The 26,587-nt window shown below is 40.3% G+C and overlaps 1 protein-coding gene across 5 annotated transcripts in view; it reads left to right on the top strand.

The window, feature by feature from the left end:
* Positions 1–26,587, top strand: part of ERC2 (ELKS/RAB6-interacting/CAST family member 2) — a 1,040,531-nt gene that overhangs the window by 361,632 nt on the left and 652,312 nt on the right. For all 5 annotated transcript variants that reach the window (XM_062201107.1, XM_062201108.1, XM_062201106.1 and 2 more), the window contains one exon: positions 16,376–16,543. In XM_062201107.1, coding sequence (XP_062057091.1) covers positions 16,376–16,543 — 168 coding nt within the window. The remainder of the gene's footprint in view (positions 1–16,375; positions 16,544–26,587) is intronic.

Genomic DNA, 26,587 nt, shown 5'->3' with positions numbered 1-26,587 from the left:
AAATCTCTAGCCTGCCCTGCTAGCTGCATGGCCTTGAGGGTGTTGCTGAAGTCTCATATAATGAGAGATGAGGGCAACACCTCCAACCTTAGAGGTTGGCTCATGGATTAAATGAGGACCAAATAAAATAATGCAGTTGAAGTGCCTAGCTCAAAAAGTGGCTTATAGTGTAAACATTTTCTTTTTTAACTATTTGACAGGTAGAGAGACAGATTGATAGAGTTCCCATCTATAGGTTCATTTTCCAAGAGCCCACAGTAGCTGAGAGTGGGTTGGGCCAGAGCTGGGAACTGGGAACCGGGAACTGGGAACTGGGAACTCAGTCCAGGTCTCTCACTTGAGTGGCAGGAACCCAATTAATTGAGGCATCAGTGCTGTGTTCCAGTAGAGAGCTGGAACCAGGTATTGAACTTAGGGAATGGGACATGGGTGACTTAACTGCTAGGCCAAATGCTGACCTATAAATATTATTCTTGAAGAGGTATAGCCAAATAAAATAACAATAATACTATAATTAAACTAATAGGAAAAATGTATTTTTTTTGTGATTGTTTTCTATTTTCTTTTTTTTTTTAACTTTTATTTAATGAATATAAATTTCCAGTGTACAGCTTATGGATTACAATGGCTTCCCCCTCCCATAACTTCCCTCCCACCCGCAACCCTCCCCTCTCCCGCTCCCTCTCACCTTCCATTTGCATCAAGATTCATTTTCAATTCTCTTTATATACAGAAGATCAATTTAGTATAAAGATTTCAACAGTTTGCACCCACATAGAAATACAAAGTGAAACATACTGTTTGAGTACTAGTTATAGCATTAAATCACAATGTACAGCACATTAAGGACAGAGATCCCACATGAGGAGCAAGTGCACAGTGGCTCCTGTTGTTGACCCAACAAATTGACACTCTAGTTTATGGCGCCAGTAACCATCCTAGGCTCTCATCATGAGTTGCCAAGGCTATGGAAGCCTTCCAAGTTTGCCGACTCTGATCATATTTAGACAAGGTCATAAAAGACAGAGTGAGGATAGTAACCAATGATCCTAAGAGTGGCATTTACCAGGTTTGAACAATTATACAGCATTAAGTGGGGAAGAGGACCATTAGTACACATAGGTTGGGAGTAGAGCCATTGGTGGTAGAGGTTATGATTACGAAGGAATGAGGCCCAAGTACGCTAGACAGGGTCTAGAACAAAGGACAGAGTCATTATTAGAGGAGCTAAGAAAGGTGCTGTCTAAGCTACAATTAAGTTTTCTGATTGAGAGGCAAATAGAACCTGATAGAAGAGGCTTGATAATAATCTGGTGGGCTTTAGGCCTTGTGAATTCAGAGGCCCAGACCTATCTATCTCTTCACATGGGGTATATCCTAAGGGAGGTGTGAACCTACTAGGGGAAGGCACTCTGTTGACTTTCATTACTTGGCTGGCCTGGGAGGAGAGCTGGCCAGGTCAAGGCAGGTGGCATCTCTAACAAGCAATTTACAGTTCTGCCTGCAATGTTGCTGACCCTAATAGGAAAAATGTATTTTAAGAAATATAAATAAAAAATGAGTTCTCATGCCACCCAGATACCTTTACTGAGTTACAGACATTAGCTAAAAATATTAGCAAGAGTCAATTTTTTCTGTTTCTTCAGTAAGAATCTTCTAATTGGATGGAATCACCATACTGAGCTGGCGCTGTTGCTCAATAGGCTAATCCTCTGCCTGCGGCACTGGCACCCCGGGTTCTAGTCCCGGTCGGGGCGCCGGATTCTGTCCCGGTTGCCTCTCTTCCAGTCCAGCTCTATGCTGTGGCCCGGGAGTGCAGTGGGCCCAAGTGCTTGGGCCCGGCACCCGCTTGGGAGACCAGGAGACGCACCTGGCTCCTGGCTTCAGATCAGAGTGGTGTGCCGGCTGCAGTGGCCATTGGAGGGTGAACAATGGTAAAGGAATCACTATACTTATTGCTCACAACCTATTTTTAAAATTCTCCTACTTTGAGAAGTCAGTGTGGTTCGTCATGTAAGCCTGAGAATGCAGGTCTCATTTATTGTTTAAGTGAATTGAGCATGTGGGTTGGAGAGGAAGGGGGTATGTTAAATAGCCCTGTGCAAAAACATGCACCATTGTTTGGATCCCAAATAGATGAGCAGAACTGGGAGGGCCTCTTGAAAGGTCTGTGATGAAGTTAAGTAGCAGTGAATACTTAGGTTGCGTTTATAAATATGATGTAATAGCAAAGCCAGGATGTCCCATTTGGAGGAAGATGGAAGACAGGTTGCAAATATGTAAATGCAGACTCTTAGAATCTCAGCTTGTGGGAAGGCAGGGACACCAGACAAAATCAGCCCAAGTAGTAATCCTGGCGTCTTGCAAGTTCTTTAGCACACAGACCTCCTCCCTGAGAACTGAGATGCTGGGAAGCCTCCTCATGTGTGTATGTTGTGAGCTCCAGTTCCTATTCCAACTCTGAAGGTGTAGAGGACGAGAACAGTAAGAACAGAAGCCAAGAGAGCGTGGAAAGCAAGTTACTTTCAGGAGCGCTGGTGAGCCTTTGAGAATGGAACGTACCATTTAAATAGTTGTTTTTCTGCTAGGGAAAGAATGATGGCGTCTCCCTTCCATGCAAGGCTCTGTTCCTAGCCTAACACATTTTTCATCTTCTGATCCCAGTATTTCTACATGAGCAACTCCCTCCGTTTTCAGTGATTGCCAAAGAGGCCTCGCCGCTGTCTTAGATCTCCCGCTTTGTCCTGAATGTGTAACACATTTTCCTGTAAGTCTCTGAAGGATCACAAACCTCATAACCTAAACTGCATGATAATAAGCATATCACTTTCTAGACATGAGGGCCTTCTCTGCCATGAAAAAGAGGCTGCTTGCCTTGGCAGAGTGGGTTTGCAAGGGTGTCGGTTGTGTCACAGACGTCAGTGGGGGAAGAACTTTCAGACAGAATGAAGTGTGCCTGATGTCCACATGGACTTCATAGAAAGCCTGTGATGTAATTCCGATTGGCTTTTCTTTTGGCCATCACAGAGACAGACCTTCCCGGCCTCAGTTCTCGTGTATGTTTGATTGCATCACTTTCCGTTTTTACTGACTTTATGGCTTTAAAAGAAGCGAAAGGCATATTTTCAAGAAAGAGCATTTTTTTAACCCTGTAACTGCATTCCCCTTCGAAAAGCCTTTTTCTGTTATTTTCTGCATAAATATTTATCTAAAATTAACCTGATGGCAGTGATAGTCTGAAAGCTATTTAAAGCCACTGCCTGTTTACTATTTATAGATTGAAATCATTGTGTAATCATCAGTCTGTTTTATTGAATAAAATAAGTGGCTGTAGAACCTGCCATGTCTTTCCTTCCTACTTAACACCATTCTGTTGATCAAGTTGATTCCAGTCAAACTTCTCAGGACCCCATCCTCCACACTAGCTTTCTACTCTGGTATTTGTGAAAGTTAGCACAAATCCATATTTTCTTTTTCACTTGAGACATCATCTTTGCTTAGGCATGAAGAGTTGAAAGGTTTTTGAGCTTTAATTTTGTAGAATCAGTTTCATATGTGGAATCAACTGTACATTGTGCTGCCGGCTACAACTGGATGTGATTTGGGGTCCACAACTCCTGAGAAGGATCCCATCACAATAGGTTCTAATTTCTTAGGTAATTCTAACCCTGATTTTCCCTCTTTTTATATATATTCTGTTCTCTGTAAGAGTGAAAAGGAGAACAAGAGAGGGTTATGGAGGGAGTGAACATCTTTCTTTTGTTTTCATTGTGGGTGAAAATGTCCATCGACTCATGATTCATCCAACTACAGAGAAATAAAGTGTTTCATGAGTTGCACATCCTGAGTGGTACCCTCTCATGCATGTACACCCAGGGCACTTTGACAAGCACTCATGGTGCTTTCCAGCAAAACTTGAAGCACACACAGAATTCTAAGGGCCAGTTTCTGTTCAGCCACTACCAGTCCTTCAGCTGTGCAAGCAAGAGGAAACCTGTTTGTTCCCTGATGTAGTCTGACTCCTTGCAAATCGAATTTCCTTCTGTATAAACCTTTCTAGTACATTGTGCCCAGAGAATCCGTCTGCAGGTGGAGGCCTCATTCCTTGTCAAGCAGACCCCTATGTTCACACTCAGATGCTTGGTCAGTGGCTCCGTTCCTATTTATGTCAGTTTTTTTTTTTTTTGGCTGAACATGAACAAACAAAAGGTGCAGACTGAATTGTATTTTAACAAAACATACTTTATAATGTACTTGTGAGCTGTGGAGTTAAAAAGGAATCTCAAGGGTCTGAATTAAGCCACAGCAGGGATCTTGTGTGATAAATCGAACACGGATTATTTGTTCTTATTGGCATTTGTCGGATAGATGAAGTTGAGCTGTAGTTTTCACAGTCACAAGGACATGAGAAAAGAGACAGAGGCTGGTCCTGCTCAAAATGAGGCATCTCAGAAGAACCCCACCACCAGCACCCTCACTGCATACAGCTCGGGCCCCCTTCTGCTGTACTGCACTCTTAGCACAGGAGGGATCTCAGAATAACTCCCTCTTCTACTGAGCTTTCTGCCACTCAGACTAGGGGGCTCCAGGGAAATAATTATCTATTTTAAAGCTTTGAGCCAAGTGAAAGGTGAAAAAACAAGTTCTGAGAATTCATAACCATAGCTGTCTCCGCACAGATGCGCTGTATGACAGGGTCCCAAGACTTCAAGTGGAGAATTGTAACTTAAAAGGGTCCTTGGTTGCTAGTGCCCCAAGGTATTGGCAGAGGTAAATGCTCGGAAGAACTGTTTATTCAATTTAGGTCTCAAAATGTTCCTCCAGATAAAGTTCCCCAAAATATGAGTATATAGAAAAAGAATTACAAAACCTACAAGAAAATAAGTCACCATAAGTAATAGCTGGTAGGAAGAGTACACAGAACTTCAGAAGTCAGAATCTTAAGTCAAAGGCTGAGGGAAGTGTGCTTATTGTGTTTAAATAAGTGAAAGAAGGGGTTGAAAATATAGATAAAGAGCAAGAGACCACAAAAAAAATACCAAACAAGTATAAGGATAGCCAAATAAAATGCCTAGAAATAGGAAAATACACAAACAAAAATTTCAAAGTTCAGTGAGTTTGTCTAACAATAGAGTGGTGAGAGAAGGAAAGAGATTTAACAGACTAGAAAAAACTGTAGACAAAACATAAATAAAATATAGAGATAGACGTTTGGCATAGTGCTTAAGACCCTCTAGGCCATTGTCTCTAATGAACTTAGATATAAGAATTCTGAACAAAGTGTTAGTAAATCAGACTCAAAAATGTATGAAAATAGCAGTACATCATAGCCAAATAGAATTTATTCCAGGGATGCAAGATTGGTTGAACATTCAAAACTCAGTCATTATGGGGCAGGTCTTTGGCAGTGGTAAAGTTCCAACTTGGAATGCCTGGATGCCATGTTGGAGTGCCCAGGTTTGGATCTGAGCTGCACTTCCAGTTCCAGCTTCCTGCTGCCGTGCATCCTGGGAGAGAGTGGGTAATGGCCCAAGTACTTGGGTTCCTGCCCCTATGTGGTAAACCCAGATTGATTTCCAAGCTCCTGACTTTGCCCTGGCTCAGCCCAAGCTGTTGCAGTTACTTAGGGTGTTAACCAGTAGATGGGAGATTTATGTTTGTGTGTATGTCTGTTTCTGTCTTTCTGTCTAAAAGAAGGACTATATGAGGGCTGGCACAGTAGTATAGTAGGTTAAGCAACCACCAGTGGTGCCAGTGTCCCATATGGGCACAAGTTCTCATCCCAACAGCTCTACTTCCAATCCAGCTGGCTAGGACAGCAGTAGAAGATGGCCCAAGTGCATGGTCTCCTGAAGCCATGTGGGGGACCAGGAGGAAGCTCCTGGTTCCTTGCTCTTGACTCCAGATTGCCCCAGCTTCAGCTGTTTCAGCCTTTTGGGGAGTGGACCAGCAGATGGAAGACTTCTCTGTGTTTTTCCCTCTGTGGCTTTGCCTGTCAAATATATAAATACATCTTTAAAAAAAAAAGAAGGAATATATAAAAGAAAAACTAAGATACAAGGACACAGGATATCTAGCATAAATGTAATCAGCATTCCTGAGTTAAAAGGAGATATAGTGGGGTAGTCACTGTTCAGAAGCCATATTTGAGGAGATGGTGGCTGAGCATTTTCCAAAACTGAGGAGGGGTGCCACTCTGCAAATTCAGGAAGCTTAAAATACCCCAAATGGGAAAACTAAAAAGAAATCTATGCATTTGCATCTAAGTGCAACTACAGACTCTCTTAGAGGTAAAGAAGGAAATCTTAAAAAGCAGCAAAGAAAAAGATATTAACAAGCAGCTAGAACATTTCTCTAAAAAAGTAGGAATGACTTTAAATACATGAGTCATTACAGAAATGTAAATCAAAATCACAATGAGATAGTGCTTCACACCCACTAGAATAACTAATTAAAAGGACACAATAAATATTGATGAATATGTAAAGGAATTAGAACCCTTACACATTGTTAGTGGGAATGTGAAATGGTGCTATAATTTTGGAAAGCAGTTTAGAAGTCCCTGAAAGCGCTAACCATACATTCACCACTTAGCATACAGTGTCATTCCTAGATACATACTCAAGAGAAATGAAAACATAAGTCTACGTAGACTTGTACATGACCATTTTTAGCAGCTTTATTGATAACAGCCCAAACCTAGAAATAACATAAGTGTCCATTACCTGGTAAGCAGATAGATACAATGCAGCATATTCACATGGTGGAATGTGATTCAGCAATAAAAAGGAATCAAGTATTAATCCACACTGCAACATGGTTGAATCTTGAAAATAGAAGGAAGCTAGCCATAATGTGCTGGTATTGTGATTCCATTCATATGATGAGCCCCTCTATCGGTGCAAAAAGCAGATTATTGATCACCCAGGGAAGAGGGTAATGGTAAATGATCTTAAAACAGCCACAGGGTTTCTTTCTGAGATGCTACAGTGTTTTAAAATTAGATTAAAATGATATTTACACAATTCCTGGAATAAACTAGATGCAGTCAACTGTGTGTTTTAAACAGGTAGATTGTATGCAGTGTAAACTGCGTTTCAGTAAAGCTGTTCAGAAAAAAGCAACTATAATGGGAAATGGTCCCGCTACTCTTACAGGGAGGAATTTGGAGTAATAACTTAGCTTCTCAGTAACTTCTGGTAGCCAAAAGATAATTTCGCAAGTTAGACATTTGGCCTAGAGTTTAAGGCACTAGTTAGGACACCCTTGTCCCACCTTGTAATATCTAGGTTCAGTTCCTGGCTCTGGCTCCTGACTCCAGGTTCCTGCCAAGGTAGACTCAAGTAGCTGGGCTTCTGCCACTCAACACTGGAGACCTGGACTGAGTCTCAGCACAAGCTTTGGCCCCCTGGCTGTTGCAGGTGCTTGAGAGTGTTTTGGGAGTCTCTCTCTTTTTCTCTAGCTCAGATTTTAATGACAGCAATAACATGTCTGTCAAGAGGGTGGACTCTGAACTTCATAGATCTCCAGATTCTTATGCTAGTCTGAAAGGATCTAAACATACAAATCATTGAGAAGGAATATAAACATATTAGACTTAAATAAGCTAGAAATGTAAACATAATTTCTAAAGCAATAACCTGAAGAGTAGAAATACATATAACAAATGCAATGAACACAAACAAAACTTACTAAATGAGTCAGGCAAACATAAAATGAGAAATAATTCATTCAAAACTGACAAGAAGTAAAGGAGAAAATAAATGGTAGTGTTAAAGCACAATGTAAGATGATAGAATTAAATTATTTTTTTTTCTTTTTTTTTTTTTTTTTTTAATTTTTGACAGGCAGAGTGGATAGTGAGAGAGAGAGACAGAGAGAAAGGTCTTCCTTTTGCCGTTGGTTCACCCTCCAATGGCCGCCGCGGTAGCGCACTGCGGCCAGCGCACCGCGCTGTTCCGATTGCAGGAGCCAGGTGCTTCTCCTGGTCTCCCATGGGGTGCAGGGCCCAAACACTTGGGCCATCCTCCACTGCACTCCCGGGCCACAGCAGAGAGCTGGCCTGGAAGAGGGGCAACCGGGACAGGATCGGTGCCCCGACCGGGACTAGAACCCGGTGTGCCGGCGCCGCAAGGCGGAGGATTAGCCTAGTGAGCCGCGGCGCCGGCCAGAATTAAAATTATTTATGAGGGGTTTTCAAAAAGTCTATTAAATACGTATTTTGAAAAAACTATCCATGATGGATTTCAAATATTTTTTGCACCAAAATAAACTTAATCTTTCAATTCCATTTTCCCATGAACTTTTTGAAGTACCTCATATATCTGTAATAATGCTCCAGGGGAGAGTGTTGGGTTCACTTGTTAAGATGACACTGGGGTACCTACATTCAGCTTCCTGCTAACGTGTATCCTAGAGAGCTGCAGGTTATGGCTCATTTACTTGGGCCCCTGGCACGCATGTGGGAAACTCAGATTGGTTTCTAGCTCCTGGCTTTGGCCTGGCCCATACTGGCTGTTGTGGGCATTTAGGGAGAGTGAACCAGGAGATATTCCCCCATCCTTTCAAGTAAAGTGACATGCATAAATATAATAAATAAAAAAATAAATGCTGCACTTAATTTTGCCAGATAGAATAAAATAATGTGAGTATATGCTGTTTCCACGAGATATCTTCTGCCTAAAGTTAAAGAGTCTTTGAATGTCTGAAAACACACAACCAAATATTAACTATAAGAAAGATGATTTAGGCTTTAAGGCAGAGAAACTATTCTTAGAGCTAAAAAAACTGGCAGAAGTACAAGGAGACATATAGATTTTTTTCACCATATAGTACATGGGTTTAACCCACATTCTAAGTAATTAGCAGATGAAACAGATTCACATATCAAAATACGGAAGACTTAAAGTACACAATCTAAAGTGTACTCTAATGCCCATGCAGATTATACAATATTATACCCAACAATTGTTGGAAAACTGTTTATAGCTCGCCATATGTTGTATCATAAAGCAAGACATGACAAATTTCAAATGGTTGCTTTCAAACAGACCATGTTCTATATCCACAAAGCAAATAAGAAATGGAAAACACAAAGAAAAGTAGAAACCATGCATGTATTTGGAAATTAAGAAATATGCTTCTGAATTAGTTGTAGGTTAAAGAATAAATAATAATGGAGATTAGAAAATATTTAACTAAACAATAATATCAGTATTACATTTCAAATTAGTGAGGTCATGTTAAAATGGTACTGAAACGGAAAATCATAGTCTTTTTTTTTAACTTTTATTTAATGAATATAAATTTCCAAAGTACAACTTATGGATTACAATGGCTTCCTCCTCCCATAACTTCCCTCCCACCCACAACCCTCCCCCTCCCACTCCCTCTCCCCTTCCATTCACATCAAGATTCATTTTCAATTCTCTTTATATTCAGAAGATCAATTTAATATATATGAAGTAAAGATTTCAACAGTTTGCACCCACATAGAAATACAAAGTGAAACATACTGTTTGAGTACTAGTTATAGCATTAAATCACAATGTACAGCACATTAAGGACAGAGATCCCACATGAGAAGCAAGTGCACAGTGGCTCCTGTTGTTGACCCAACAAATTGACACTCTAGTTTATGGCGCCAGTAACCACCCTAGGCTGTCGTCATGAGTTGTCAAGGCTATGGAAGACTTCCAAGTTCGCCGACTCTGATCATATTTAGACAAGATCATAAAAGACAGGGTGAGGATAGTAACCAATGATCCTAAGAGTGGCATTAACCAGGTCTGAACAATTATACAGCATTAAGTGGGGAAGAGGACCATCAGTAGACACAGGTTGGGAGTAGAGCCATTGGTGGTAGAGTAGAGGTTATGATTATGAAGGATGAGGCCCAGGTGCGCTAGACAGGGTCTAGAAGAAAGGACAGAGTCATTATTAGAGGAGCTAAGAAAGGTGCTGTCTAAGCTACAATTAAGTTTTCTGATTGAGAGGCAAATAGAACCTGACAGAAGGGGCTTGATAATAATCTGTTGGGCTTTAGGCCTTGTGAGTTAAGAGGCCCAGACCTATCTATCTCTTCACATGGGGTACATCCTAAGGGAGGTGTGAACCTCCTAGGAGAAGCACTCTGTTGACTTTCATTACTTGGCTGGCCTGGGAGGAGAGCTGGCCAGGTAAAGGCAGGTGGCGTCTCTAACAAGAAATTTACAGTTCTGCCTGCAATGTTGCTGACCCTACTTGGCTGTCCCCTCAGCTGCAGTGGTCACTTTGGAAGTTGGGCTACGTGAAGGGCTTTTCAGCTTAGAGCAAATAAGATCTGTGGCTCTGACCTGGGCATCCTTCGACTCCAGGGCAGGTCCATTTCCAGTGATCCAACTCTTGACAGAGCTGCCAGGGCTCTTCACAAGCTGACTTCTGCTGAAGCCCAGGCTTACCACATTGAAAGCCACTGCAGTGGACTGGCCTGTTGGGTCGCCTTGAGGGCAGATCATTGTACAGATCAGCCATTAATAGGCCTGCCACCCATTGCTTCTGATGCCGAGCTTTCTTTTCCTCCTGGTTTTTGTTAAAGCAGACCAGAGGATGCAAGTCAAGGGAGTGCCCAAGTCCCATCTCTAATCTTTGGTGGCCTGAACTACAAGTCTATAGTCACAGGCATGTTCTGTAGTAGTTTTTCTAAGGTAGACAATGCCCATGAGGAAAATTATATTCTCACTTTAAAACTTTCTTTCCCTTTGGTCTGAAAGGGAGGTTTTTTCTACTTACTGTTTACTTCGCTGATGGCAAAGTAAATCTAGCTATGAGATTATTATTTAAGCTCTTATATTGGCTGTGCTATTACAGAAAAATGTTAGCCATCTCTTTTATAAGGTTTAAAGATTAAATTGTGCATCCACCGATTCCTTTATAATAGAATTAGTTTCCTACTTTGAGGAGAATAGAGAGATGAAAGAACAAATTGGGCTTAGAATAGAGAAATGAGGGAGCAAGTCCTAGATCGCTTGCTGACAATAGCAATGTTACATGAATACTTAGCAAATAGTTTCAACCATTAGATAACAACTTAAGAAAACATTTACCAGAAGGTCCAATGCCTTCTATAAATTTTAAGAATCATGTATTTGAAAACACCTCTTAAATATCTAACATGGTGTAGTTGGTTTAACCAGTAAACTTAAGCACAACCATATAAAATGTTTTTAGTTTCTTTCTACCAACAATTATAAAACATATGATGCAGAGATTCAGGTCACACGAATGAAAATGTATCTTTGATTAATTTTAGCAGCTTAAATTTATGGACAATCTTATCTATAAGCCAATTAAAATAAAATTCTTAATAAAATTTTCCCATGTGGACATACGATATGTACACACATATAACCTAACATAATAGACCAATATAGCAATTTTAATAATAGCTTTTAAAATCTTTAACTCTTTTTGTCGATTGCCAATTGATTTGAATGGCTTTTTCTTTTTAGTAACCTCAGTTAACCATACATTCTCTCAGTTGGTACTGTTAATACATTATTGGCTTCATCTGTTTACAGAGCCATCCCAAAGTACTGAATACAATAGAAGTGGCTGGAAAAAGTCCATAGGAACCTATAGGAGGACAGCTAAACACAGAACCAACAACGCTTTAGTTTTATGAGCAGCAAATCATATATAACTATGGATGACAAAAGACTTTAAGTCACCATGTTTAAAATTATAAACTCATCAACCAACAAGAGGCACTTGCTTACTTCACAGTATTTTTGAAAGTACCTGTAGGATTTTACAAGTATGAGTGTGGCCTGAGAGCTCTGTTTGGTTCCTCAGGGTTGAGGGTGTGCCAAAGGTTACACTCCCAGGTTAGGTGTGGTAAATCTCTCTCTTTCATTCTTTTTTTTTTTTATTCAAAAGGGAAGTAATTCCACACAGCTGAACGTAATTGGAGGTAGTTAGCAGGCGAATGATATACCCACAGGAGCCAGAGATCGGAAGCTCTTTCCCAAGGACCACACAGGGAATCTTTGCTGCCCTCGGTGTGGGCTCCAATTCTCCTGCAGTCTCCCACTGGGTTGCCAAGTTAGATCCTAATCTCCTGTTATTTCACCCCCTCCCCCCCAGAGTCAGGTTTTTCAGCTAGGCTCAGGGCCGGTGCAGACCTGAGGTCGCCCTGCTTATGACGTATGTCCAAAATTGCGCCTGCTCTTTGTCTTGCTCACCTTTGAGAGGTGAGTGGAGGGAGAGAAACTCGTGTCAGTATCAGTCACCTTTTTTTTTTTTCCCTCTCTCTCTTCTAGTTAGCATGGTGAACTTTTCCCCACGGAGTTTCAAGCCTTGTTCCCTCTAGTCTCCTCTTTCCGCTTTCCCGCTGGTGTTTCGGGCTATTGAGGTTCGGCTCACCTCACGTTCCAGCGCTGGTGTGTTGAGTCTGCTGCTGGTGTCCCAAACTTGGCCTCCCATGCTCTCCACACAGGTCCACTGTGAATCTCTAGTTCCGGAAGAGTTTCCTCTGCTGTTTCTTCCCCTACTCTTCCTTGAACCTGTAATATCTCCACTTTTATTAAACTGTCTCTTCCCGGACTATCAGTGTGCTCCCTTCCTATTCTGTCATCTTGCCGCTCTCCCGGAAAATCATAGTCTTTAAAACTTATTTAAGACATGAAAAAAGGCTGAAAGTGAGAGAAATGTCCAACATAAAATTTTAGGGAAAACAAATGGAATAAACCCAAAGAAAGTGAAAGGAAAGAAATAATTTAAAAATAAGAGGAATAATTAATGAAACAGAAAAAATGTAATTATTATTTTTTTAAACTTTTATTTAATGAATATAAATTTCCAAAGTACAGCTTATGGATTACAATGGCTCCCCCCCATAACTTCTCTCCCACCCACAACCCTCCCCTTTCCCACTCCCTCTCCCCTTCCATTCACATCAAGATTCATTTTAAATTCTCTTTATATACAGAAGATCAGTTTAGTATATATTAAGTAAAGATTTCAACAGTTTGAACCCACATAGCAACACAAAGTGAAAAATACTGTTGGAGTACTAGTTATAGCATTAAATCACAATGTACAGCACATTAAGGACAGAGATCCTACATGATATTTTTTAAAAATTGATTAATTTTCTATGCAATTTCTAATTTAACACCAAGTTTTTTTTTCATTTTCAATTATCTTTATATACAGAAGATCGATTCTGTATATACTAAGTAAAGATTTCATCAGTTTGCACCCACACAGAAACACAAAGTGTAAAGTACTGTTTGAGTAGTAGTTATAGCATTAATTCACATTGGACAACATATTAAAGGACAGATCCCACATGAGATGTAAGTACACAGTGACTCCTGTTGCTGACTTAACAATCTGACACTCTTGTTTATGGCGTCAGTAATCTCCCTAGGCTCTAGTCATGAGTTGCCAAGGCTATGGAAGCCTTTTGAGTTCGCCGACTTCAATCTTATTCCTACAGGGTCATAGTCAAAGTGGAAGTTCTCTCCTCCCTTCAGAGAAAGGTACCTCCTTCTTTGATGGCCCCGTTCTTTCCACTGGGATCTCACTCATAGAGATCTTTCATTTAGGTCTTCTTCTTTTTTTTCTTTTCCATGGTATCTTGGCTTTCCATGCCTAAAATACTCTCATGGGCTCTTCAACCAGATCCGAATGCCTTAAGGGCTGATTCTGAGGCCAGAGTGTTGTTTAGGACATCTGCCATTCTATGAGTCTGCTGTGTATCCCGCTTCCCATGTTGGATTGTTCTCTCCCTTTTTGAGTCTATCAGTTAGTATTAGCAGACACTTGTCTTGTTTGTGTGATCCCTTTGACTCTTAGACCTATCAGGGTGATCAATTGTGAACTGAAATTGATCACCTGGACTAGTGAGATGGCATTGGTACATGCAGTCTTGATGGGATTGAATTAGAATCCCCTGGTACGTTTCTAACTCCACCATTTGGGGCAAGTCCAATTGAGCATGTCCCAAATTGTAAAAAAAATGTGATTATATGATCAACACAGCCAAAATAAGCTCTTTAAATAGATTATGTATCTTGATATGACTCTCCTGAAATTTATCAAGAAAAAGCGAGGTTTTCTCTGCATTGTGGTACAGCAGGTTAAGCCCTTGCATCCTGTATCAGACATTGTTTGAATCCAGGCTGTTCCTCTTCTGATCCAGCTCCCTGCTAATGTGCAGCAGCAAAGGATGGCCCCAGTACTTGGTCCCATGCTTACTCATGTAGGAGACATGGATGAAGTTCCAGGCTCCTGGCGCATGCCTGACCTAGATCTGGCTGTTGTAGAAGTGAACCAGTAGGTGGAAGATATTCTTTTGTTGTCTGTCTCTGTGTCTCTCTTTGCCTTTCAAGTAAAAAATAAATCTTTTTTAAAGGAGAGGTTAAAAATAAAACATAAGAAATGAAAAAGTGCATTAGAAATAAAAATAAAAAATGAAGTATTAGTATTCAAGTAAAAATAAATCTTTTTTTAAAAGAAATGCTGATGATAAAAAAAATTAAAATTGTCTGCAAATTAGAAATTTAGATGGAAGGACTAATTAAGGGTTAAAGTCTTACAAAACTGGTTCAACTAATCAGAAACATGAATGTTTTTATGATCATTAAAATAGATTTGGTAAATAATGTTCTTTGGAAAAAGAAAATACAGCTCTAGATATTTTTTGGTGATTTCTAATGAGCACTAATGGGAAAATATTCCAATTTTACACAAACCATTTCAGAATACGTCAAAAGGACACTCCCTGCTGCATTTGTAAAGCTAAGTTGATATTAAAATCCAATAAAGATAGCACAAGATAGAAAAATTACAAACCAGCCTTACTCATAAACATACATGGAACATCCTGATAAAATATTATCCAGCTGAATCCAGTAACATAAAAAATACACATGGGCTAGTAATGTTTTACATAGCAATGCAAGGAGAGATTAATGTTAAAAATTCCATTAATGTTAATCATTACAGTAACATATTAAAGGTGAAAAATATGATAAATCATGAGATGCACAGAAATGTTTGATAATATTAAACATTCATTAATAATTAAAAACACACCCAGCACAATTGTAATAAAAGGGAACTTTGTGAAACCTAAAAGAGTGTCTATGAAAATCTAAAGCAAATGTCAGATTTAATGATGAAGCATTGAAATTCTCTTATTTAAGACCTGGAACAAGACAAAAGGACCACAGTTACTCCTGGGTCTTTTCTCATGGCCTCTCTTTGAGGCTGGTATGGATTTCCTCACAGAATGGCAGTCCCAGTATGGCTGGACTTCCAACATGGCAGCTAGCTTCCAGTGGGAGGCGGCAGAAGCCAGCAGCCCTCCATATAGACGAGGGAAGGAACAGGCATCCTGCTGTACCCAGCTGATCTGAGCATGCTGCAGTTCAGCCCAAGCTTGAGGGAGGGTGAATAGACTCCTGCTCTAGTTATGAAGAGCGACATTTGTGTATAAATAAGAAGGAACTCCTGGAAAATATCTCTGCCATGACTCATGTCAGACTGGCAAAAACATAAAAAACTGTTGATATACAGTATTGGGGAAGATGTGGAGTGATTGGCATATAGTATTTACAAGCTGCTTGTGATCTTGCAAATTAATATCACTGCTTGGGAGAACATTTTGGCTTTATCTGGTGAAGATGTGCATGATATGTGGTCCAACAGTGTAACTGTAGATAGGCATTCAGGAAAATTGCTGCTATTTGCACTGGATAATATGTATAGGCATGTTCAGCATAGCTCTATTTGTAATAGCAAAAACCTAGGAACAAACCCAAGTGTCTATCAACAGCAAACTGGACAAGTAAATTGTGATGAAATGTTACAATGGAATACTTCAGTGAAAATGAATGAGTTGCATGTCCAATAGCATAATTTAATCGCTAGGACATCAAATTGAATAGAAAAAGGCAAAGTGCTAAACCACACAGCACAAATATAGTTCAAGATATGCAGAAACAAGTGGTATGTTATTTATGGATGCAAAAATATATGGTAAGCCTGAAAGACAAGCAAGGGAATGACAGACACAAAATTTGGGATGGTAACTGTTTTCCCAGAGGGAGAGGAGGAGCTGGAAATGGGCCAGGACACAGATAACACTATTGATCTTTGTTGGTGAATTGAATGATGGATGCTTCTTTTATTGATTTTCCTTATACCTCACGTATATTTTATGTTCTTTTCTTCCCTTCAACATTTAAGATAAGCAACGCACCTTGCTTATGTATTTACTTCCCTGTGGATTCTCTTTTGTTAAGTGATGCCCTTGAACGATCATTTCCACTGTAGAGTTGAGTCATCCATTAATTACCTTTGTTGGCTCCCTGTTGTTGTCTCACAGATTGATCAGCTGAAGCAGGAACTTTCAAAGAAGGAGTCGGAACTTCTTGCCTTACAAACAAAGCTTGAAACCCTTAGCAATCAAAATTCAGATTGCAAGCAACACATTGAAGTGCTTAAAGAGTCGCTTACTGCCAAAGAACAGAGGGCTGCCATCCTTCAGACGGAGGTAAGGTACTGTCTTGGGATTCTCCACAGCAGGGCATGCTTGATAGAAAACATCCTCCCTGAGCAGCTTTCCTTAGAGGACCCCTTATCCAAGCCCTTGGCACCAGGTGTATTTTGGAATTCCAATGTTTTGAAATTTTGGAAGGCAGAATCCATTGTATGTATTATGGATTGTACAACAGTCTCAGTGAAGTTGCTGTAATAGTCCATATACAAACACATTAATATTTCTGCAGAAAAAAAGAATTCTCACACTAAGGTAGGATAAATAATGATATAAGTAGCTTATTCTTGGTTCACATCAGATTGTGTCACAAAGAACTTTGCTTCAACTTGGAATTTTTGTTTGTCATTTTCAGAGCTTTTTAGATTTCAGAATCCCAGATAAGGGTTTGAATCTGGGATTCATTTTATCTAAAGTCTAAAATAATTAGGACATTATCTATCTTATTTTGTTGTACATCGTCTGTACATGTTCCCCTCCTGCCATGTGTGGCCTCTGTTTTCTTTCTTACTAAGGAATACCTTTTAATTTAAAGATTCTTTACTCACTGAAGAACATTGACCTTGCATGAATTTCTTAAGGGGAACATTGGTTTATTTCTTATTCATACTCAGAAGAATAACAGATATATGAGGGTATTCATAAAGTTCATGGAAATACATGTTATGAAAAAAGCTGCATGCATTTCAAAATTTCTTTCACTAAAATAAACTGATTTTCTTCAATTCCATTTTGCACAATCCTTTTGAAGTACCTTCATCTGTTACTATTCTATTTCCTCTCTTTCTTCTCATTGGATCATATCTTTGGGTATGGAAGAAATAGAAAACACAATCTAGTTATTGTGTAAATGAATTAGTGTCAGGAACAATAAGATATAGGGAAAAATGTGGTGAATCATCCTGATTGTTGTATTATAGCAGTGTCTTCCATGGCTTACTTTGGGAGAATGCCAGCTAAATTGACATGCATGTTCTCTCTTGGGTTCTTGGAATCATGTCTTTGCAGGTATATATTTTAGGGTCTGTGAGGATGTCTGGATTTACCTTAGGAGCTGTGGTGTCACTGAGCAGGTCTGTGCCCTCAGTTAAGTTGCAGAATAATGTCCATAGGAGAAAGGAAGCAGATTTTGAATTGGATAGGTTTTGAAATGGACCTGAGTCAGCTCCTGGGCACTTGACCATTGACTAATAGTCAGCTACTAGCTTGTACCAAGTCAAAATGATTGGTTTGGCCTTGATGTAGCTATTTCACATTTTAAAAAACATCATTTTTTGTTGTGTATGGTTCCATTTTACGTGTGAAGTCATAGATATTTGATTTGTGAGACAAAATTTAATTTATGCCATAAATAAGAAGGTGGCTTGTGTCTCACGTGACTAGGCGACAGTGAATAGTGTCTCAGTGTGGTAATACTGTAGCCACTAACCACAAGTGGTTATTTAAGTTAGAATTCATTAAAATTTAGTGGTATTTGTCAATAATACCAGGATAACTGATAAAATTGGCGCAGTTGTGCTGCTGTGTTTCTGGTAGAGGTGATTTAAGATGGAAAGCAATCTGCTTGCCACAGATGGCAGTCAGGTCTTTTTTGGTGGTTCCTCCCAAGGAGGAAAGGAGGAGCAGAACCAGCTCACAAAGTCAGCTCACAAAGGCTTTTCCTCTCCCTACCTTATCCTCATTCCCTTTCCTATTTCTCATCCTATATGTTACCTCTCACTGATTAATGTAATCCAAATTAGATCTATCCATATTTCATGAAAAAGACAGTGGTGACATTATGTGGATGGCTTCCGTCCCACATTCAATAATTCAGATGACCCAATAGAGAGATGATGCTTTGAAGTAGGAAAAAAAAATATCCTCTATGTGCAGAGAAAGTGAGGTGATTTTTAAGTGCTCTGCTTTGAAGTTGGGAGAGTGAGATTAATGATTTTATCAGCTGGAAACATCCGAGCAATTTTCTCTTGCCTTTTTTCTTCTTTTAAGATCTCTTGGGATATGGAAACAGAGGAGAAAGTTATTTAATGATGTCCATCTCTTAGAGGAAACAATTTAGGAAGAAATTAGCTCTAATTGTTGAATCACAGGCAAAGTGTTTTTGGCAGCAGGATGGAACATTTGAAAGTGCCTTCCCTGCTCCTTGGAGTAGTAGAAGGAAACAAGAGTCTGCCTACTTAACGTGTGGTGGCTTAGTGGGCGAGCAGTTGGTGGATGAGATATGTTCCATTATGTCCTATAATGAAAGATCCGCATTTAAATTCCTATGGTGGGTATGATGCTCATCCTCAGATGAGGTTATATATGATCCTGCCTTGCAATTTGACTCCTGAGTCATTCCGGAAAGAAAGCTCTTGCCCAAATGCTAGCGGACTCTCTCTAGGATGAGAAGAGTCTTGCTGGATTTTTGGAATTGCGTGTACCATCCAGTGGCTTAGGCCACTCTTAGAATATGGTGTAAAGGACATGTCTCAGGCCGGCGCCGTGGCTCACTAGGCTAATCCTCCGCCTTGCGGCGCCAGCACACCGGGTTCTAGTCCCGGTCGGGGCGCTGGATTCTGTCCCGGTTGCCCCTCTTCCAGGCCAGCTCTCTGCTGTGGCCAGGGAGTGCAGTGGAGGATGGTCCAAGTGCTTGGGCCCTGCACCCCATGGGAGACCAGGAGAAGCACCTGGCTTCTGCCATCGGATCAGCGCGGAGCGCCGGCCGCAGCTCGCCAGCCGCGGCGGCCATTGGAGGGTGAACCAACGGCAAAAGGAAGACCTTTCTCTCTGTCTCTCTCTCACTGTCCACTCTGCCTGTCAAAAATAAAAAATTAAAAAAAAAAAAAGTAAAGGACATGTCTCACTGGATTAACAATGTATCTCTGTAAGGAAGATTTTTGCTACCAGACAGTTTGTGTTTGGGAGGTGGTAGCATGAAGGGTGGGGTTGGGGTGGGAGGCAAGTTGTCTGGGTTGTGGCTGTGTGGCTTGGCTCCTTGGTTGGTTTGTTTTAACTTGTACAAATGCCCAGATACTCTTTGACATGTATGCAATAAATCAATAGAATAATAATTACACCCACACAGAGATATACCACATAACTCTTAACATAACATTTTACTTTTTAAAATAGCTTCAAAGAACCGTAAGACCATGTTTCTTATTTTGCTCCTTTTCTTAAACTTTCCTACGTACCAACTTTGCCCATCAACCAACATGTGAATTCCACAACAGTAGGGATAGGAATGAATTGCATTCCCTCAGCACTTTGATCTTTCTGGATGTCAGTGAATAATTATTTATTAACATATCTGGAAATTAAGAAAGATAAAGGCTAACATTTATTCTGATAAAATATTGCACAAAGAACACATTCTTTATATATATATATATATATATATATATATATATACAGATCAGTTTAGTATATATTGAGTAAAGATTTCAACAGTTTGCACCCACATAGATACACAAAGTGAAAAATACTGTTTGAGTACTAGTTATAGGATTAAATCACAATGTACAGCACATTAAGGACAGAGATCCTACATGAGGAGTAAGTGCACAGTGACTCCTGTTGTTGACTTAACAAATTGACACTCTTGTTTATGGCATCAGTAATCACCCTAGGCTCTTGTCATGAGATGCCAAGGCTATGGAAGCCTTTTGAGTTTACCGACTCTGATCATAATTAGACAAGGTCAGAGTCAAAATGGAAGTTCTCTCCTCCCTTCAGAGAAAGGTACCTCCTTCTTTGATGACCCGTTCCTTCCACTGGGATCTCACGCACGGAGATCCTTCATTTAGGTCTTTTTTTTTTTTTTTTTTTTTTTTTTTTTTTTGACAGAGTGTCCTGGCTTTCCATGCCTAAAATACTCTCATGGGCTTTTCAGCCGGATCCAAATGCCTTAAGAGCTGATTCTGAGGCCAGAGTGCTGTTTAGGACATCCGCCATTCTATGAGTCTGCTGTGCATCCTGCTTCCCATGTTGGATTGTTCTCTCCCTTTTTGATTCTATCAGTTAGTATTAGCAGACATTAGTCTTGTTTGTGTGATCCCTTTGACTCTTAGACCTATCAGTGTGATCAATTGTGAACTGAAATTGATCACCTGGACTAGTGAGATGGCATTGGTACATGCAACCTTGAATCCCCTGGTATGTTTCTAACTCTATCGTTTGGGTCAAGTCAGCTTGAGCATGTCCCAAATTGTACATCTCTTCCCTCTCTTATTCCCACTCTTATATTTAACAGGGATCACTTTTCAGTTAAGTTTCAAAACTTAAGAATAACTGTGTATTAATTACAGAGTTCAACCAATAGTATTAAGTAGAACAAACAAAAAAATACTAAGAGGGATAAAAGTATTAAGTTCATCAACAGTCAGGGCAAGGGCTGATCAAGTCACCATTTCTCATAGGTTACAACATTGAGTTATAGCTATAAACTACTTTCATCTTTGCTTTTAGTTTTCCTCTATTTATCAGCAATGTTTGGGTGAGTTGAACCCGACGACCTCACATCTTATCATCTTATCTCTGTGTTAACTCTGTGAATATCCTCTGAATTTTCAGTATATGTATTCATAGACTCCAAAATTTCATATTTCAGTTGAATCACTTTCTTATGCCTTTGAGCAGTGTGGAAAAATAAGGGTACTATGAAAATGACCAGATGTTTTGTTCTATTCCCAAATTAAGAGATTCATTTCTGTTTTCTGGCAAATATACTGTTTCCCAATCCAGCATGATTTCTGGACTGCCAGGCATTCACACTATTTTGCACATTTTCTGGAGGATACCTTATGACAGTAGTACATGACACTCGCTCTTATACGCCCTTCTATTCCAAATGAATCAAGATTCTACTTATATAAACGTAAACACTCAAGGACTTGTTCATCAATAAAGAGTGCAGGGCTCTAGTGTTCTTGTGGACAAAGTGCTCATGTGCAGGTGAGGGTCACATAGCTCCACAGAAAAGATCTGTACCTCTTTTATACCTGGTACACTCAGCACACATGAGAATCTCATGCAATCTCTAGGTCATTTCCTTGGGAAAATTCACCATGGTTCACACACATGCACTCGAATGCGTGTGCAGCAGTGTATATAGTCTCAGGTAGTTGGAAATGCCTGAAGCATTTCCAAAGGACTTCATGCTAATTCTCTGGGTCCTATAAAATTTATGCTTTTTTCTCATTTAATGCTTATGGGTTTTTTTTAAAGATTTATTTATTTATTTGAAAGTCAGAGTTACACAGAGAGAGGAGAGGCAGAGAGAGAGAGAGAGAGAGAGAGAGGTCTTCCAACCGCTAGTTCACTCCCCAATTGGCCACAATGGCCAGAGCTGCACTGATCCGAAGGCAGGAGCCAGGATCTTCTTCCAGGTCTCCCACTCGGGTGCAGGGGCACTTGGGCCATCTTCTACTGCTTTCCCAGGCCATAGCAGAGAGCTGGATCGGAAGTGGAGCAGCTGGGTCTCGAACCAGCGCCCATATGGGGTGCTTCAGGCCAGGATGTTAACCCATTGTGCCACAGTGATGGCCCCAACACTTATGTTTTAAATGCCAACTATGTGCCAGGAATGGTTCCTGCCCTTTTCAGGTAAATATTATGGTGGATATATGCATTTATCATAGAGAACTAACTGATAGTAGCACAAGCTCCCAGTGATTTTCCAATACCAGTTACTAATAATTTTATACACATTCTTTTTTTTATTATTATTATTTTTGACAGGCAGAGTGGACAGTGAGAGAGAGAGACAGAGAGAAAGGTCTTCCTTTTGCCGTTGGTTCACCCTCCAATGGCCACCGCGGTAGCGCGCTGCGACCGGCGCTCCGCGCTGATCCGATGGCAGGAGCCAGGTGCTTCTCCTGGTCTCCCATGGGGTGCAGGGCCCAAGCACTTGGGCCATCCTCCACTGCACTCCCTGGCCACAGCAGAGAGCTGGCCTGGAAGAGGGGCAACCGGGATAGAATCCGGTGCCCCAACCGGGACTAGAACCCGGTGTGCTGGCGCCGCAAGGCGGAGGATTAGCCTAGTGAGCCGCGGCGCCGGCCTATACACATTCTTAAATGTACTTCATTTACCTCCTGTTGTTGAAAAGCAGATAAGGAACAAAGACTTCAAGTAATAAATTTTTAACTCCTTTGAGGACTAAAATAAGCAAACGGTTCAAGATGTCAGTTTATATTTCTTGTAATTGAAGGCTAATAAAGTCAGGGTGATTCCTCTGAGAATATTGAGACTTAATCTTTTGATTAAAGGTGATCTGTTTTAGAGGCTACACCCAAGCAACCTGGTTTTCCTCCTTGAGATAGAGACTTGTATTCCTGGAGCTAAGGATACTCTACTGGTTGTGTTCTTCCTGGAGTTACTGCAGATACTTGGAAATGCTTCAGGTGGCTGTGTGTCACTCTGGCTTCCCTTCAGGTTGTCTAAGCCGGTGAGCCATTGTAATACTTCATTGAGTATCTGGGTTGTACAAGTCCAGGACAAAGTGGAGACCTGTAGTCTCTGGAACTGATGTTCTTGGCCTTCGTAATTTAGTTTCACTGCCCAAATATCTACAAAGTGTCTTTTTATTACCATAGTGAGTGCTAGGAACTATGCCTCTGTGTTTTCTGGCAAATATTTAATTTCAAACCTTATTTCTCATCTTTGAAGTTGGGATGGTTGCCTTTATTTTTAAGATGAAGAAATGTATGTTCACAGAGAATGCATGAATGTTCAAGATCACACAATAGTGAGTGATAGTGCCTCGATTCTTCAGCTCTGAACTCTTCCAACCAGGAATCTAATGCTTTCCATGGAAGTCTCAGGGAATTGTATTAGGATGCTGTCATGTATTACATCATTTACTGGCAAAATTCCTGGCACTTTTTTTTTTAAAGATGTTTTGATTTGAGGAGTAGAGTTACAGACAGACAGAGGGAGATACAGAGAGAGAGGTGTTCCATCCACTGGTTCACTCACCAAATGGCCACAATGGTTGAAGCTGGGCCAATCCAAAGCTAGGAGATTCTTCCATGTCTCCCACTTGGGTGCAGGGCCCACGCACTTGGGCTATCTTCTACTGCTTTCCCAGGCCATAGCAGAGAGCTGGACCAGAAGAGGAGCAGCCAGGACCAGAACCAGTGCCATATGGGTTGTTGGTGTCGTAGGCAGAAGCATAGCCCACTACACCACAGCACCAGCCCCTCTTGGCACATTTTAAAACTGTGCCTTAACAGATAAGTTTAGTGGGATTTCAATAATGTTTACTACTCAAAGTCCTGCACTAGATAAAAAGGACGGTAAGAATAAATGACTCTGGCATTTAAATCCTCATAGTAGCTTTACAGTTATGAAAGTAGCACTATCACCATAATAGTGAAGGATGTTGCTCAAACTCTAAGGAAGGGTACTGTTTTTTAGAAAGTTTAGAATCCTGTGGGGCAGCTGTTTTGGCCACATCTCATATCACAGTACCTGGTTTGAATCCTGGCTGCTCTTTTTCTTTTTCTTTCTTTCTTTTTTTTTTTTTTCTGGAACACATCCACACTGAATTTGTTTTGTTTTTTTTCATTTATTAAACTTTTATTTAATGAATACAAATTTCCAAAGTACAGCTTATGGGTTACAATGGCTTCCCCCTCCCATAACTTCCCTCCCACCCGCAACCCTCCCCTTTCCCGCTCCCTCTCCCCTTCCATTCGCATCAAGATTCATTTTCAATTCTCTTTATATACAGAAGATCAGTTTAGTATATATTAGGTAAAGATTTCAACAGTTTGCCCCCATATAGCAACACGAAATGAAAAAAATACTGTTGGAGTACTAGTTATAGCATTAAGTAACAGTGTACAGCACATTAAAGACAGAGATCCTACATAATATTTTTTTTTAAAAATTAATTAATTTTCTATGCCATTTCCAATTTAACACCAGGTTTTTTTTTTTCATTTCCAATTCTCTTTATATACAGAAGATTGATTCAGTATATACTAAGTAAAGATTTCATCAGTTTGTACCCACACAGAAACACAAAGTGTAAAAATACTGTTTCTGTACTAGTTATAGCATCACTGCACATTAGACAACACATTAAGGACAGATCCCACATGGGATGTAAGTACACAGTGACTCCTGTTGCTGACTTAACAATTTGACTCTCCTGTTCATGGCGTCAGTAATCTCCCTAGGCTCTAGTCATGAGTTGCCAGGGCTATGGAAGCCTTTAGAGTTCGCTGACTTTGGTCTTATTCCGATAGGGTCATAGTCAAAGTGGAAGTTCTCTCCTCCCTTCAGAGAAAGGTACCTCCTTCTTTGATGGCCCCGTTCTTTCCACTGGGATCTCACTAACAGAGATCTTTCATTTAGGTCTTCTTCTTTTTTTTCTTTTCCATGGTATCTTGGCTTTCCATGCCTAAAATACTCTCATGGGCTCTTCAACCAGATCCGAATGCCTTAAGGGCTGATTCTGAGGCCAGAGTGTTGTTTAGGACATCTGCCATTCTGAGTCTGCTGTGTATCCCGCTTCCCATGTTGGATCCTTCTCTCCCTTTTTGATTCTATCAGTTAGTATTAGCAGACACTTGTCTTGTTTGTGTGATCCCTTTGACTCTTAGACCTATCAGAGCCATCAATTGTGAACTGAAATTGATCACTTGGACTAGTGAGATGGCATTGGTACATGCCACCTTGATGGGATTGTATTGGAATCCCCTGGCACATTTCTAACTCCACCATTTGGGGCAAGTCCGATTGAGCATGTCCCAAATTGTACATCTCCTCCCTCTCTTTTTCCACTCTTAAATTTAACAGGGATCACTTTTCAGTTAAAATTTAAACACCTAAGAATAATTGTGTGTTAATTACAGAGTTCAACCACTAGTACTAGAACAACAACTACAACAACAACAACAAATACTAAAAAGGATAAAGTATTACATTGTACATCTAGAGTCAGGACAAGAACTGATCAGGTCATTGTTTCTTATAGTGTCCATTTTTACTGGCTGCTCTTTTTCTAATCCAACTTCCTGCTAATGTGTCTCAAGAGGCAGCAGAAGATGGCTCAAGTGCTTGGGCCCCTGCCACCCATGTGGGAGACTGGCTTTGCCTTGACCCAGTCCTGGCTGTTACAGGCACTTGGGGAATGAACCATTGAATGAAAAATATCTCTCTTTCTCTTTCTCTATCTACCCCCACTCCCTCACTCTGTCTTTCATGTAGGAGAAAATAAATAGACATTTTAAAAAAGTTTAGGATCCTAGTGTATTAAGAAGACTTTAATGTATAATGCTTCATTTTTGTTTGGAGATGTTTGTAATTTTATATATATATATATACATATATATATACATATATATATATACACACACATATACATACACAAACCCATATGTATTTTCATAGTACATCTGTACTGGGCAATAGATGTAGAAGAACAGATAATGGTATGTTACTATGCTCTGAGTGTTGGAGGCCTAGATGATCTTTACATTTTCTCTGATATATGTGTTATGCATTTGTAATGTATATATTTAATAGAAGAGGTGGTGATCGTTTCTTCAGGGAGGTTGTATAAGGTGCAGTGGAGGGGAGGAGGTGTTTTCTGGGCCCGTGGCAGTGTCTGAGTCACAGATGAGTCAGTCTGATAAAGAGAAAGCAAACTTGGGCTGTCATTGGCAAGATGAGTCATAAAACCCAGGTTTTGACAATGAAAATTTTAAATAGGGAAAAGAACAATTTTTTACTTGTCCCTTTGATATGGTCTCTCTGCCCCACTTTATGGTAAAGGTCACCATAAAAGCCACAAGGAGTCAGGCGTGCATTATAGTCTCCAGAGACTGTGTGACTTGATGCATCCTGTGGGGTTTTGCATACTGTTTAAGATATTTAAAGATCCACTCGTTCTTTGGGATCCTCAGGTTTGCAGCAGAGCAGTTTTCTGGATGGATGGGGATGATGTTTGCCACCACAGGGCAAGGGGGCTTACAAGGAATGATGCATTACTTTTAAACAAAAATTTTAGTCTTCCTTTTCATCTCAGCCATGGTTGACTGGCAAACA

Source organism: Lepus europaeus, chromosome 9 (genome assembly GCF_033115175.1).
Source record: "Lepus europaeus isolate LE1 chromosome 9, mLepTim1.pri, whole genome shotgun sequence".
Taxonomy (NCBI): Eukaryota; Metazoa; Chordata; class Mammalia; order Lagomorpha; family Leporidae; genus Lepus; species Lepus europaeus.
Note: the sequence above shows the minus strand (reverse complement) of the source record. Positions and strands in the feature narration are given on the sequence as shown.